At 48.6% G+C, this 12,870-nt stretch overlaps 1 protein-coding gene across 1 annotated transcript in view; it reads right to left on the reverse strand.

The window, feature by feature from the left end:
- Positions 1–12,870, reverse strand: part of megf6 (multiple EGF like domains 6) — a 611,064-nt gene that overhangs the window by 180,220 nt on the left and 417,974 nt on the right. The window contains 1 exon segment of the mRNA XM_033047803.1: positions 8,643–8,765. Within this exon segment, the coding sequence (XP_032903694.1) occupies positions 8,643–8,765 (123 nt within the window).

Genomic DNA, 12,870 nt, shown 5'->3' on the forward strand with positions numbered 1-12,870 from the left:
CGGCATTGAAGTGTTCTTCTACCCTTTGCCTGTGGATGACTTTGGCCTTTTTTATGCCTTTGATCAGGTTCGACCTGGCCTCACTGTAGGCAGAAGTGTCCCTGGATTTAAAGGCGTTGTTGCGTGCCCTTAGTAGATCCTGAACCTCCTTGTTCATCCAGGGTTTCCGGTTTGGGAACATCTTTATTTGCTTGTCCACTGTGACAGTCTCCACACAGCAGTTGATGTAGGAGAGCACAGTGGATGTGTACTCCTCCAAGTCTACCTCTGTACCACTGGTAGCCTGTTGTGCAAACAGGTCCCAGTCGGTGTGATCAAAGCAGTCCTGGAGTTGTAGGGTGGCGTCCTCGGGCCATATTTTGACCGTCCTTATTGCAGGTTTGGTCTTGCGGATGAGGGGTCTGTATGCAGGCAGTAGAAACAGTGAGAGGTGATCGGATTGTCCCAGGGATGGGCAGGGGAGAGCTCTGTAAGCGTCCTTGATGTTGGAGTACACTTTATCCAGTGTGTTTGAGCCCCTGGTAGGGCACTGCACATGCTGGTGGAATTTGCGGAGTGTGGCACGTAGGTCGACCTGGTTAAAGTCCCCTGCAACAATGAAGGCACCGTCGGGGTGAGCATCCTGCTGCTTACTGATGGCCGAGTGCAGCTGTGCTAGCGCTAGGTTAGCATTAGCCTGTGGTGGGATGTATATGGCCATGATAATAACCACAGTAAACTCCAGAGGCAGGTAAAACAGCCTACATTTAAGCAGTAGGTATTCCAGGTCTGGGGAACAGTAGCTCTCTACTGCAGTGTGGTTGGTGCACCAGTCATTGTTGATGTAGATGCAGAGCCCGCCACACTTGCTCTTACCGGAGTCCTTTGTTCTATCAGCACGATGCAGTGACCGTTTGGTTAGGTCCACAGCCCCATCGGGAACCAGCGCGCTGAGCCAGGTCTCTGTGAAGATCAGCACACAGCAGTCTTCCAGGGATTGGTGGGTGTTGAACCAGAGCCTTACCTCATCCAGCTTGTTGGTGAGTAACCGGACATTCGCCAGAAAGACGCTTGGAAGCGATGGTCTTTGTGGAGCCCTCCGTAGCCTGTCCTGCACCCCCGCTCGCCTTCCACGTTTCTGCTTTCGCTCCCGGCGCTTGCTCCGTCTCCTACCCTCCGGAGTGGTGATCCAGGTTCTGCCCAGCTCCATTGGGATTTTGGTAAGGGTACTGTAGTACTCACACGCCAGTTTCTCGCAGCCACGTCCGATGTTGAGCAGTTCCGTGCGGCTCCATGTGCGACCCGTTGGGATTGCGATGCGGGTCCTGGATTTCCTCGTCCTGGAGGTGAGTTTCTTCCTATGGTTTCTGGGGTTACTGGGGTTTCTAAGGGTTCTAAGAGTTCTAGGGGTTCTGAGGTCTTTAATTACCTTACTTTCACAGCCGCGTTCGGTGCCGGGCTGCTCCGAGTTAACTCGGACTTGGGAGCGCAAAGCCGCTGCGTCTGAACGTGCCGCCATATTTTATGGTGTTAGTATGTTACCACACACACAACCGTTGGTCCTCTGGATACGCCAAGAACTGGATCTTCATCCCTGGCGTTCCTGGCCTGCTCTGTTTATCAGGTTCCTGATTAGGAATGTTATGTTGTTCATATTGGTGGTCATGTAGTCCAACCGTAGCTTTTGCAGTGTCTGGACTCTTTGTCAGCATACCACCTTCAGGGTTAGTTATAGGCAGTCCCCACTGTCAAAGTAGGGTTAGTACCACGCTCACATCCCATGTGTCCGTGTACCTTGGCCTTGGAGGCATTAAATTGTAAATTCCCTTCATGAATTTTGTTGTAATGGGGTGTGTTCCTATCGACCCATGCCCTGCTTCCAGCATCAGATAGGAGGAGAGTGCGCCTCTGGCACTATACATTTCACTATAACTTTGTTTATAGTTATAGTACAGAGTTGAAAGGAACTCCAAGTCATCCGTTATCCAAACTGTGTTGTATTTGTTCGGACAGTCCTATGCCTTGAAATGGCCTCCTCAGAATCTGCAGACCAACAAGTTAATACGTTCATGTAGTGGATGATGGCTCCCTGTAACTGGGTTCACTAGGAGGTCCCTGCTCTTGGGTACAGCCATATAATTCCCATTGGACTATAATTCCCATTGGACTATAATTCCCAAAAAAATTTGGGAACCAGGCTTGAGTAGGCCAATCTGGCATTACCAATATGCCTGTGGCTTAATCTTGCTTGATTTTGGTCAAGCATCGGTTTGTGAGACAAATTGGCGGAAAGCATACATAAACATTCCTCCCCAATTGAGGGAGAAAGCATCCACTGCCTTTGCTCCTGGATCCAGCTCGCAGGACACGTATCTGGGTAACTGATGGTTTAGTCTAGATGCAAACAGATCAATATCAGGTATGCCAAATCGTGTAGTTATTTTGTTAAATACTGTCTGATTCAACATCCATTCTGCGTTGTTATTAAACATTCGTGATTCAGCATCTGTCATCGTGTTATATCTACCTCGTAGATAGACCGCTGTAACCCAAATATTCCTCTCGATACACCAGTGCCAAGTGGGTTCGACAATCTGTCGTAAGACACAGATTTTACACCACCCTTGTGATTGATATATGCCACCGCTGTGGTGTTATCAATCTGAATTTGAACAAGCACAGGTTGCATGTTGCTACAGAAAACCTTGAATCCATATTGTGCCCCCAACAATTCTGGGTAATTGATTCCATGTGTTGGGGAATTACAGACTCTTGCTCATTCCATCTGCCCCCACAGCTCTAGACTGTGTTTGTGGCTCCCCATCCTTAGCCACTTGCATTGGTCTGAAGAACCACCGATGGCTTTAGAGCAAGATTTCCCTTGAGCTGTCTCACGTTCGTTATCCACCATAGTTATTCAACAATGGCCTCTGCTGGCAATCCATAGTTTTGCCAATTTGGCCTGCATGGAATCTGAGTGTTCGTTCCTTTGCTTGCTGTAAATTTTGGTAATGCAAAGGCCCGTGACGTACTGCTGGAAATGCAGCTACTATTTGCCAATTACACTCGCTGTTTGCCTGATAGATGGCTAGCATTTGACTATCAGGTCATAGCAGGCTTAATTAAATATTGTTGTTTGCCCCTAGGCAAAGTCACCAACATATTTACTGTTTTTTATTCTAGGTAATCAATTACCCTTGTAGGTGTCAATTTTGATTTAACTGGATGGATGAGGTAATCAAGTCTTTCAAACAGGGTTTTGGTTTGCTTTGACTGATGCTTCTGCCAATTCTTGGTGACTCCAAATGAGAATATCCTCCAAATATGCCATTACTATGTGGTTCTGAGACCTTTGTAGACCCAGAATTGGTTTCCGTAGTTTAGTCAATAGTCTAGGAGCTGATGTCAACCCATTTGGCAGAGCCATGCCATCCAGTTAAACTTCAAATATCTCCTGTTCTTAGTGAATAGACACCGAATAGTATGCATCTTTGAGGTCGATGCATGCCATGTGACCATTTTATAGGAAGCTCCTATAAAACAGTTGTTAGACCGTTACAAAAAATTGCTGTTTTGAAAGTCTGTACTGCACATATGAGTTAAACCTGGATGAAGTGACATCCTCCACCTGTCACCTGTCCTGAAAGGCAATCCTGCCCATAATACTGGGCCTGCCTTGAAGACAACTCCGGTAGAGTTCCAAGTCTGCTTGGAACTTGTGCAGTAAAAAATAATAACGTGTTTTTTAAAACCAGATCTGAAATTCATGTTATTGTCATTTTGAACAAAAACACAAGAGCAAAATTACCAACATGTAACTGGTCCACAATCGCTTGTTTCAGTAAACCCAGACCCACCTACCTCCATGGCTACCGGTGGTCTTGTGGTAAGCCCAAAGGCCCCTGATGCTGGTTCCTTTTCTCTCCTTGTTTGGGAGTAGGACTGGTAGGGAGTGTGGATTCCATGTTTCTCCTGACCTCTGCTTGGGTCTTGGTCTGAAAACCTCATCATACTGAGCCTGCCTTGTAGGACAATTCTGGCCATAATTCTGAGTCTGCCTTGAAAGGCGACTGATCATATTTCCGTGCCCAGCTTTCAAGCTACCACCGGCTTCAGTGAACCGCTTACCCCCTATGGAGGTGTGGGGTGTGTTGTCGCCTACTGATGAAGTTTTGCTTGTCGTTGGTACCTTGATTGGTCCGACAGCTTTTGCTTCCTTCTTCTGGTCTTACCTGAAGAGAGGATTCGGCGGCTAGTTTCTCCAAAGTCACCCTGATAGCGCTGTTCCCTTGCCGGCACTTGTAGCGTGCGGATATTCATGCTTTAAATTCGAGATCAGTTACCTACTGATCACTCACACTCCCCTCCACTGAGAGTGAGATTTGTAGGCAGCCATGAAAACAGGTGCTGCCGCAGGCCCCTGAGGATACCTGCGCTGACATGGCCCCTCCAGCGGACCTAAATGAGGTTCTTGCTTTGGGTCAGACTGAAGCTGACCGTGAATGCTCCTCTCCTCAGAGCAGCAGACATTTGTTCAGCCCTGAAACAGGTGCTGCTGCCTGCGGGTTCTCCATAATACCCGGGCTGTCAATTAGCTAGATCTCCATCCAGGGAAGCACCCAGTGGAACCTGGATGATTGCAGAAGTACTTCTTTTCTTTTGTTTGTATGGAAGCTTATTATTCATTTTATGTAAAGCACTTTGGTGTCAATGCGAGTTGACTTAAACAGTGCTATATAGGTAAAACTTACTTACTTCCTTTCTTCTGCTTGTCCCTGGGAAGGTTTCCCCCCCCCCCCCCCCCTGCTTTTGTACTCTGATTCAGAGTGGTTTCTTCCATATGTACTTCCCCCTCCAATGGGGAAGACATTGGGCTGCCCCATGTGCGAGGCTGCTGGCATGGCCTGCTGTAGAGGCCCGTGCTGATACTGCTCCCTCCTTTGGAGCAGATCATTGTTGGAGCAACTTCTCCATAAGTTGCTCCATGTGGGAGAGTCGTCCTCAGACGCTCTCCGTTGGGGGAGGGTAACCCTCTTCCCCGGACTCATCTGAGTCAACTGGTTTGCTTTGACTTGCGGGTGGTATTACGTCCCGCAGGACCACCAACGGAGCTCCTCCTCCTGCACAAAGTCTCCTGCCGGTTCTGCTGCCGTCGCTAATAACCATATAGCCATATAACAATTACAGCACGGAAACAGGCCATCTCGGCCCTACAAGTCCGTGCCGAACAACTTTGTTCCCTTAGTCCCACCTGCCTGCACTCATACCATAACCCTCCATTCCCTTCTCATCCATATGCCTATCCAATTTATTTTTAAATTATACCAACGAACCTGCCGCCACCACTTCCACGGGAAGCTCATTCCACACCGCTACCACTCTCTGAGTAAAGAAGTTCCCCCTTATGTTACCCCTAAACTTCTGTCCCTTAATTCTGAAGTCATGTCCTCTTGTTTGAACATGTCGGGAACAAGACCGTCGCCCGCTACTGGGAATGCTGCGGTCTTCGGCAGCCGACTTCCCCGCGGACCGTCTCCTCGACATCTGGGCTCTGAAACTACAAAAGCTTCAAGCCCGAAAGAACGCAGGTAAGTAATTCAACTTTCCTTACCTGCCCATCCCGAACGGCTGGGAGGACGCAGTGCCTGCCAGTTCGTCGTGCGCGTTGCGTTCAGACTTAATGACGCGCACGCAGACGGACGGCCCTTCTTCACGTAGTCACTCACGTGACTCCGAAGTAAAACCATGACTATTTCAGATCAGCATTCTGGAACGAAAACAAGTGTTATAAATTGCTGCGCTGCATAATTCAGTCCTCTAGGATGACACAGACTAGTTGGGCCGAAGGGCCTGTTTCAGTACTGTGTGACTTCATGACTAACTCAAGATCAAAAGCTAACAGCTGGAGGAACTCCAGGTCAAACAGCATCTGTGGAGGCAAAGCTGGATGTCTGGGGTCAAGACCCTGCATCTGTAAGTCTTAACCTGAAACATCCACAGATGTCTCTACAGATGCAGCTTGACATGATTAGTTCTCCTCGCAGTTTGTTTTATGCTCCATATTCTAGTTTCTCAAGAGAGGCACGGTGGTGCAGCGGTAGAGTTGCTGCCTTACAGCACCAGAGACCCAGGTTCGATCCTGACTAGGGGTGCTGTCTGCACGGAGTTTGTACGTTCTCCCCGTGACCTGTGTGGAGTTTCTCCGGGATCTCCGGTTTTCTCCCACACTCCAAAGGGTTTGTAGGCTAACTGGCTTGGTGTGATTGTGAATTGTCCCTAGTGTGTGTAGATAGTGTTAGTGTGCGGGGATCGCTGGTTGGCACGGAATCGATGGGCCGAAGAGCCTGTTTCTGTGCGGTATCTCTATACTAAACTAAGCTAACATAAACTAAACTAATAACAGGATTGTCTGAAACAATACTGAAGCATGATTAGGATTCAGTTATCTTTGGCCCACATTCAGATCTCACTCGGCTTATTCCAGTGCATTGTTAGAATATTAAAACCTAGTGCTTTTATTCATTGTCGGTTGTATCTTCCAGGCATTTTCTCTTCAGTCACAGCCATTTCCACTTACACAATTGAACTCAATACCAGAGGCAGGAGGGCAGCACTGTTTGCCAGTTCTGCAGCCACTTGCCCTCAATGTGACAGGCGAGAGTGATTAGAGTTAGGAAAATCCTTTCTCTGAGTGACTACATTGTATTCAGCACAGCTTCTCTCAGAGTTAGCAGTGATAAATGAGGGAACCTTAACGACCTTCTCAGCCACCCCTGGCAAGAAAACGTGAGGATTGTGTTTATGCTGCAATAATTCAAAGTACACATTCAGAATTAATGTCGCTATTTAGCTACTGAACTACAATAACAGAATAATTTAAACAATCTCAGGAGTTTCAAATGTTTTCAAATGGAGCACGCAGAAAGAGATACACAGACCGATCGAACACAGGGCCAACCCTTTCATGCTAAATGATCCATGTTGGTGGTCACACTTCATCAAACCGCTCCCACCTCACTACATTACAACTTCCCGTACACAGAGACAGCACAGTGGCGCAGCGGTAGAGTTGCTGCCTCACAGCGCCAGAGACCAGGAGACCGGAGCCATCATGATATGGCTGCTGTCTGTGCAGAGTTTGTACATTCTTCCCGTGACCACGTGGGTTTTCTCCGGGTGCTCCGGTTTCCTCACGCACAGGTTTGTAGGTTAATTGGCTTGGTATAATTGTAAATCATCCCTCATGTGTGTGGGATAGCGTAAGTGTGCAGGGATCGCTGGCTGTCATGGACTCGGTGGGCCGAAGGGCCTGTTTCCGTGCTGTATCTCTAAACTAAACCCTTCCTTCATGAGGTAGCACCAGGCTCCCATGTTCTGGAGGAGGATCGCTTGCTGGGATTATGGTCAGAGCGGTTGGGCTATACAAGGAAAACCTTCCTCTCACCCAAACTGAGGGAGGCCTTCCTCCAGCACATCTAAAGGTGGCCAACAGGGGGAGGGGACTTTAGATCAATGGGAACCAGGGGCATCAGGGAAAGCCCCATGAAGGCCTGGTGGTGCAGCAACAAGCAGCAGCTCCAGTGGGAGAACGCAGGAACATCACAGTTAACAAACAGACAGACTTTATTCGGTGTAGGGAGGAACTGCAGATGCTGGTTTACACCGGAAGATCGACACAAAATGCTGGAGTAACTCAGCGGGTCACTCAGCCTCTCTGGAGAAAAGGAATAGGTCATGTTTTGGGTCGAGACGCCAGTCTGAAGAAGGGTCTTGACTTGAAAAGTCACCCATTCCTTTTCTCCAGAGATGCTGAGTGACCCGCTGAGTTACTCCAGCATTCTGTGTCGATCAGAGTTTATTAAGGTTTGTTATGTGAAGCAGAGGAAATGGACACTGAGGAACGGTGGGGTGAAGAGGTGCTCCCCTCTCAGCAGAATAGAATGCCAGGAAACTGCTCTGAAAGGAGGAGCAGACATGGATGGTCGAACACTGGGATCAGAGAATAACACACCAGACCACATCAGCACGAGGGGAGATCAGACTGGATACAGGGATCTGGTAGATGCCTGAATGTAAGGACTGTGATTCGGAGATTGGGAAGAGGGAGTGTCAGTCAGCATGCAAGTGATGGTGTGTCTGATGGATGGTCCAAGCATGGCAATCATTCATAAGGATAAAGCAGGGAACACACACCTCCAGATTCAGGGACAGTTTCTTCCCAGCTGCCACCAGGCAACTGAACCATCCCACCAACAACTAGACAGTGGTTGACTGAGCTTACACTGTGGATGGCTCTATTGTAATCATGTATTGTCTTTCCGCTGACAATAAACGAAACTAACGGAAATCCATTCCAAGGGTAGTGTCCCTTGACGGCTCTGGTGGTGGGAAGGAGGGTGGGAGTAGTCAGGAAGGTGCTGGGAATACTGGTGGGCAGAGGCGCTGGCAGAGGCACTGGCTATCCAGGACAGGGTCGCACTGCCACCCCAGAACCACACAGACGCACCAGTGTCGACGGGCAGTGTGCAGGAAGGAACTGCAGATGCTGGTTTAAACCGAAGATGCTGGAGTAACTCAGGGGGATAGGCAGCATCTCTGGAGAGAAGGAATGTGTGATCACTCCAGCATCCATGCAGTGTCGGTGATGGGTTGGCAATACTCACCGATACAGGTGCGGCCATCAGTGTGCAGGCGGAATCCTGGTTTACACTCACAGTAATGTGATTCCAGAGTATTTATGCACTTGTGTTGACAGCCTCCATTATGCACTTGGCACTCGTCCACATCTGCAGAGATCAGAGGGAGGAAAAATTTAATGTGGGCCAGGAGAGCGAGAACTGGTCATTGTGTATAGGAAAGAATGCCTCGAATGTTGGACAGGGCACGGTAGACACAATCTTGTAGCTGTGCCAAATCCAGTCGAGCGCGAATGAGAGTGTTTGCGCCAGTCAGAAATATAAGATGTGTGCCGAGCCCATGGCAGGCTCATACTTGGTGAACATCAGCATCAGTGGCACGCTGTCATCAGTGTTAGATGTACTTGTGACGGCCTGCACAATGCCAGTGGCACCACTAAAGAGCTGACTGTAATCCATTAACCTCTCGGCTTTTTCTCTCAAACTGCTCAGCACTCATTCATCTGGGAACAGAGATGGAGTTGAGTTTAGTTTAGTTTAGAGATACAGCATGTAAACAGGCACTTCGGCCTACCTGCCGACCAGCGATCCCCGTACACTGGCACTATCCTAAACATAGAAACAATTTACAATTTTCTTTACCGAAGCCAATTAACCTACAACCCTCTATTTCTCTGGAGTGTGGCAGGAAGCTGGAGCACCTGAAGAAAACCCATGCAATCACGGCGAGAATGTACAGGTAGTCATGATCGAACCCGAGTCTCTAGCACGGTATGGCAGCAACTCTACCTCTGTGCCACACCCAAGCTGCCAGGGACTTTGGTGGGACTTGTAGCTCTTACAACTCCTGCAGGAATCCAAAGCCAATACACACGTCCCAGCTGTACCACAGGAAGAGCACAGGTCCAAGATGTCCACACACAAACATCTTGACCAAGGCCACCCACCAACAGCTGAGTGGTGAGAAGGCAAAAAGATGGAGCAGAACAGAAGACAAGGGACTGTTCAGGGTGGAGGAGGGTTTGAATGTTGAGTTGTGCTCAGGTTTAACCAGCGGGTCACCTGCAAACCCAAAACAACTTCTACCACCCATACTTTCATAAGTTCATGTTCAAGGAGCTGTATTAGGTCATTCGGCCCATCGTGTCTACTCCACCATTCAATCATGCATGATCTATCTTTCCCATTCAACCCCATTCTCCTGTCATCTCCCCAAATTACTCAGGAGGCTTTAAATGCTGGATGGCGTATTCCGCATTGTGGAGTCCTCATAGAAACATAGAACATAGAAATTAGGTGCAGGAGTAGGCCATTCGGCCCTTCGAGCCTGCACCGCCATTCAATATGATCATGGCTGATCATCCAACTCAGTATCCCGTACCTGCCTTCTCTCCATACCCCCTGATCCCCTTAGCCACAAGGGCCACATCTAACTCCCTCTTAAATATAGCCAATGAACTGGCCTCGACTACCCTCTGTGGCAGGGAGTTCCAGAGATTCACCACTCTCTGTGTGAAAAAAGTTTTTCTCATCTCGGTTTTAAAGGATTTCCCCCTTATCCTTAAGCTGTGACCCCTTGTCCTGGACTTCCCCAACATCGGGAGCAATCTTCCTGCATCTACCCTGTCCAACCCCTTAAGAATTTTGTAAGTTTCTATAAGATCCCCTCTCAATCTCCTAAATTCTAGAGAGTATAAACCAAGTCTATCCAGTCTTTCTTCATAAGACAGTCCTGACATCCCAGGAATCAGTCTGGTGAACCTTCTCTGCACTCCCTCTATGGCAATAATGTCCTTCCTCAGATTTGGAGACCAAAACTGTACGCAATACTCCAGGTGTGGTCTCACCAAGACCCTGTACAACTGCAGTAGAACCTCCCTGCTCCTGTACTCAAATCCTTTTGCTATGAAAGCTAACATACCATTCGCTTTCTTCACTGCCTGCTGCACCTGCATGCCCACTTTCAATGACTGGTGTACCATGACACCCAGGTCTCGCTGCATCTCCCCTTTTCCTAGTCGTTTAGATAATAATATTCCAGATCAGGATACGTGAGGTAATACGGAGAGAAGGGGGCTCCAGTGGGTGCAGGTAGGGATGTGGGAGGGGGCAAGGTTTGGGACGGCAGTGCATGAGGGATTGGGACCTGCAGGATTGGGTTGTTGCATGGGATGTGTTACAAATAGGTGGGATGAGGGGATCAGATCGGGATGTTCAGGCCAGGAGTCAGTCACCATGGTAGTTGGAAGGGGTGGGGGGGGGGGGGTTGGGGTGTAGGCAGAGATCTGGCTGGACCTGTCCTCTGGGGCTGGGGTTGTCCAGGTGGCTGGGGCTGGGGCTACTGGGGAGGGAGCGGAGTGCGGCTGCCACCTTAGCTAGATGTTTCCTAACTGGTGAGTCGCACTGGCAGAGTCCCAGTGATGGGGAGGAATGGTGGATATCAGGGGATAGGGGGAGGAGAATGGGATTGAGAGACAGATAGATCAGCCATGATTGAACGGTGGAGTGGACGATGGGCCGAATGGCCTAATTCTGCTTCTCGAACATAAACTTATGAGCAGTGAAATGTGATGCACAGATCCAGTCAAGGAATAATCTTCCTCAAGAATTGACATTATATGGAAGTTTACAAAAACATGATCCAATGACCTGCCTCCTCTACCTACATTAATAATAGAGCAGGGAGGAAGGTTTAATCTCCATCTAACCTGTGCAGTTCACAAGAAGCTGCACATGCTGCAACCTTGAACAATGATGGAGTAACTCTCCAGTTTTAGGTCATTAACTAAGCCCCCACCGCCCCCCCTTTTTCTCCCCTCCCTCCTCCATTCTACAGAATGTCCCACCTGGATGTGTATCTATCCCTCACACTCTCCCACCTCCCTTTTCACTTCTCCCTGCTCCCTTCCTCCTTTCTCCCCCTCCAGCATTACAAATCACTCCTCTTCTTCTCTCCATATCTCACAGTCTTTTGTCTCTTTCTCATCTCTGTCAACTTTCTGTGGCCTTTGTCCACTCATCTGCCATTTCATCTCTCTCACACGTACCCACCTATCATTTTCCAGACTCTGCCCCTGCCCACACCTCATCTAGCTTCCCCCCCCTACTCCAATCATTTGTGGAAGGGAAGACGGGACCTGACCCGAAACGTCACCCATCCATGTTCGCCAGAGATGCTGCCTGACCCGCTGAGTTACTCCAGCACTCTGTGAAACGTCACCTATCCATGTTCGCCAGAGATGCTGCCTGACCCACTGAGTTACTCCAGCACGTTGTGTCTTGTGCAATACCTGCCCCTCGATGGTGTGTTTGATGGGACATGGGGGGGGGGGGGGGAGTAGGTGGCAAACTCTCCATCTAACCTGAGCAGAAACAACATAGAAATTTGAGGTGTCAGAAGGAACTGCAGATGCTCGTTTACACTGAGGATAGACACAAAATGCTGTAGTAACTCAGCGGGTCAGGCAGCATCTCTGGAGTGAAGGAATGGGTGACGTTTTGGGTCGAGGCCCAGGAATTTAAGAGCTGCATTGAAGGGACCATTTTGAGCTCTGACACTGGCTTTGCAGAACAGAAATAGTTCCGTTCCTGGAATCGGCTTTACAGACTTAGAAATAGCATGAACGACATACTTCACTTAATTCCCGTGAAATATAGCAGAGCGTTAACATTCTTCAAATTCTAACAACTGGTTTTATCAATGTCATTGAAAGATGGGAGTGCAATAATTTTATTAATTCTGAATTTAGCTCTGGCTGCACACTCTGTGCCAGATGAGGAGTTTGAGTTTAGTTTAGATTTTTGTTACATATACCGTGCACAGTGAAAAGCTTTTGTTGTGTGCTAACCAGTCAGTGGGAATACACGATTATAATCAAGCCATCCACAGTGTACAGATACTGTAGTTAGTGCTCGTTTAGTGCAAGATAAAACCAGTAAAGTCCAATCAAAGATAGCCCAATGGTCTTTAATGAGGTAGACAGTAACACAGCACTGCTCTCTACATGTGGGAGGATGATTCCGTTGCCTGATAAATGCTGGGCAGAAACTGTCCCTGAATCTGGAGGTGTGCATTTTCACACTTCCATACCTTTTGCCCAATGGGAGAGTGGAGACGAGGGAGTGGCCGGGGTGTGGCTCATCCTTGATTATGCTGCTGGCCTTGCCATGAGGATAAATAGAGCCAATGGCAGTTGAGGTTGGTTTGTGTGAAGGTCTGGGCTGCGTCTACAATTCTCTGAAATTTATTGCGGTC

Source organism: Amblyraja radiata, chromosome 31, assembly GCF_010909765.2.
Source record: "Amblyraja radiata isolate CabotCenter1 chromosome 31, sAmbRad1.1.pri, whole genome shotgun sequence".
Taxonomy (NCBI): domain Eukaryota; kingdom Metazoa; phylum Chordata; class Chondrichthyes; order Rajiformes; family Rajidae; genus Amblyraja; species Amblyraja radiata.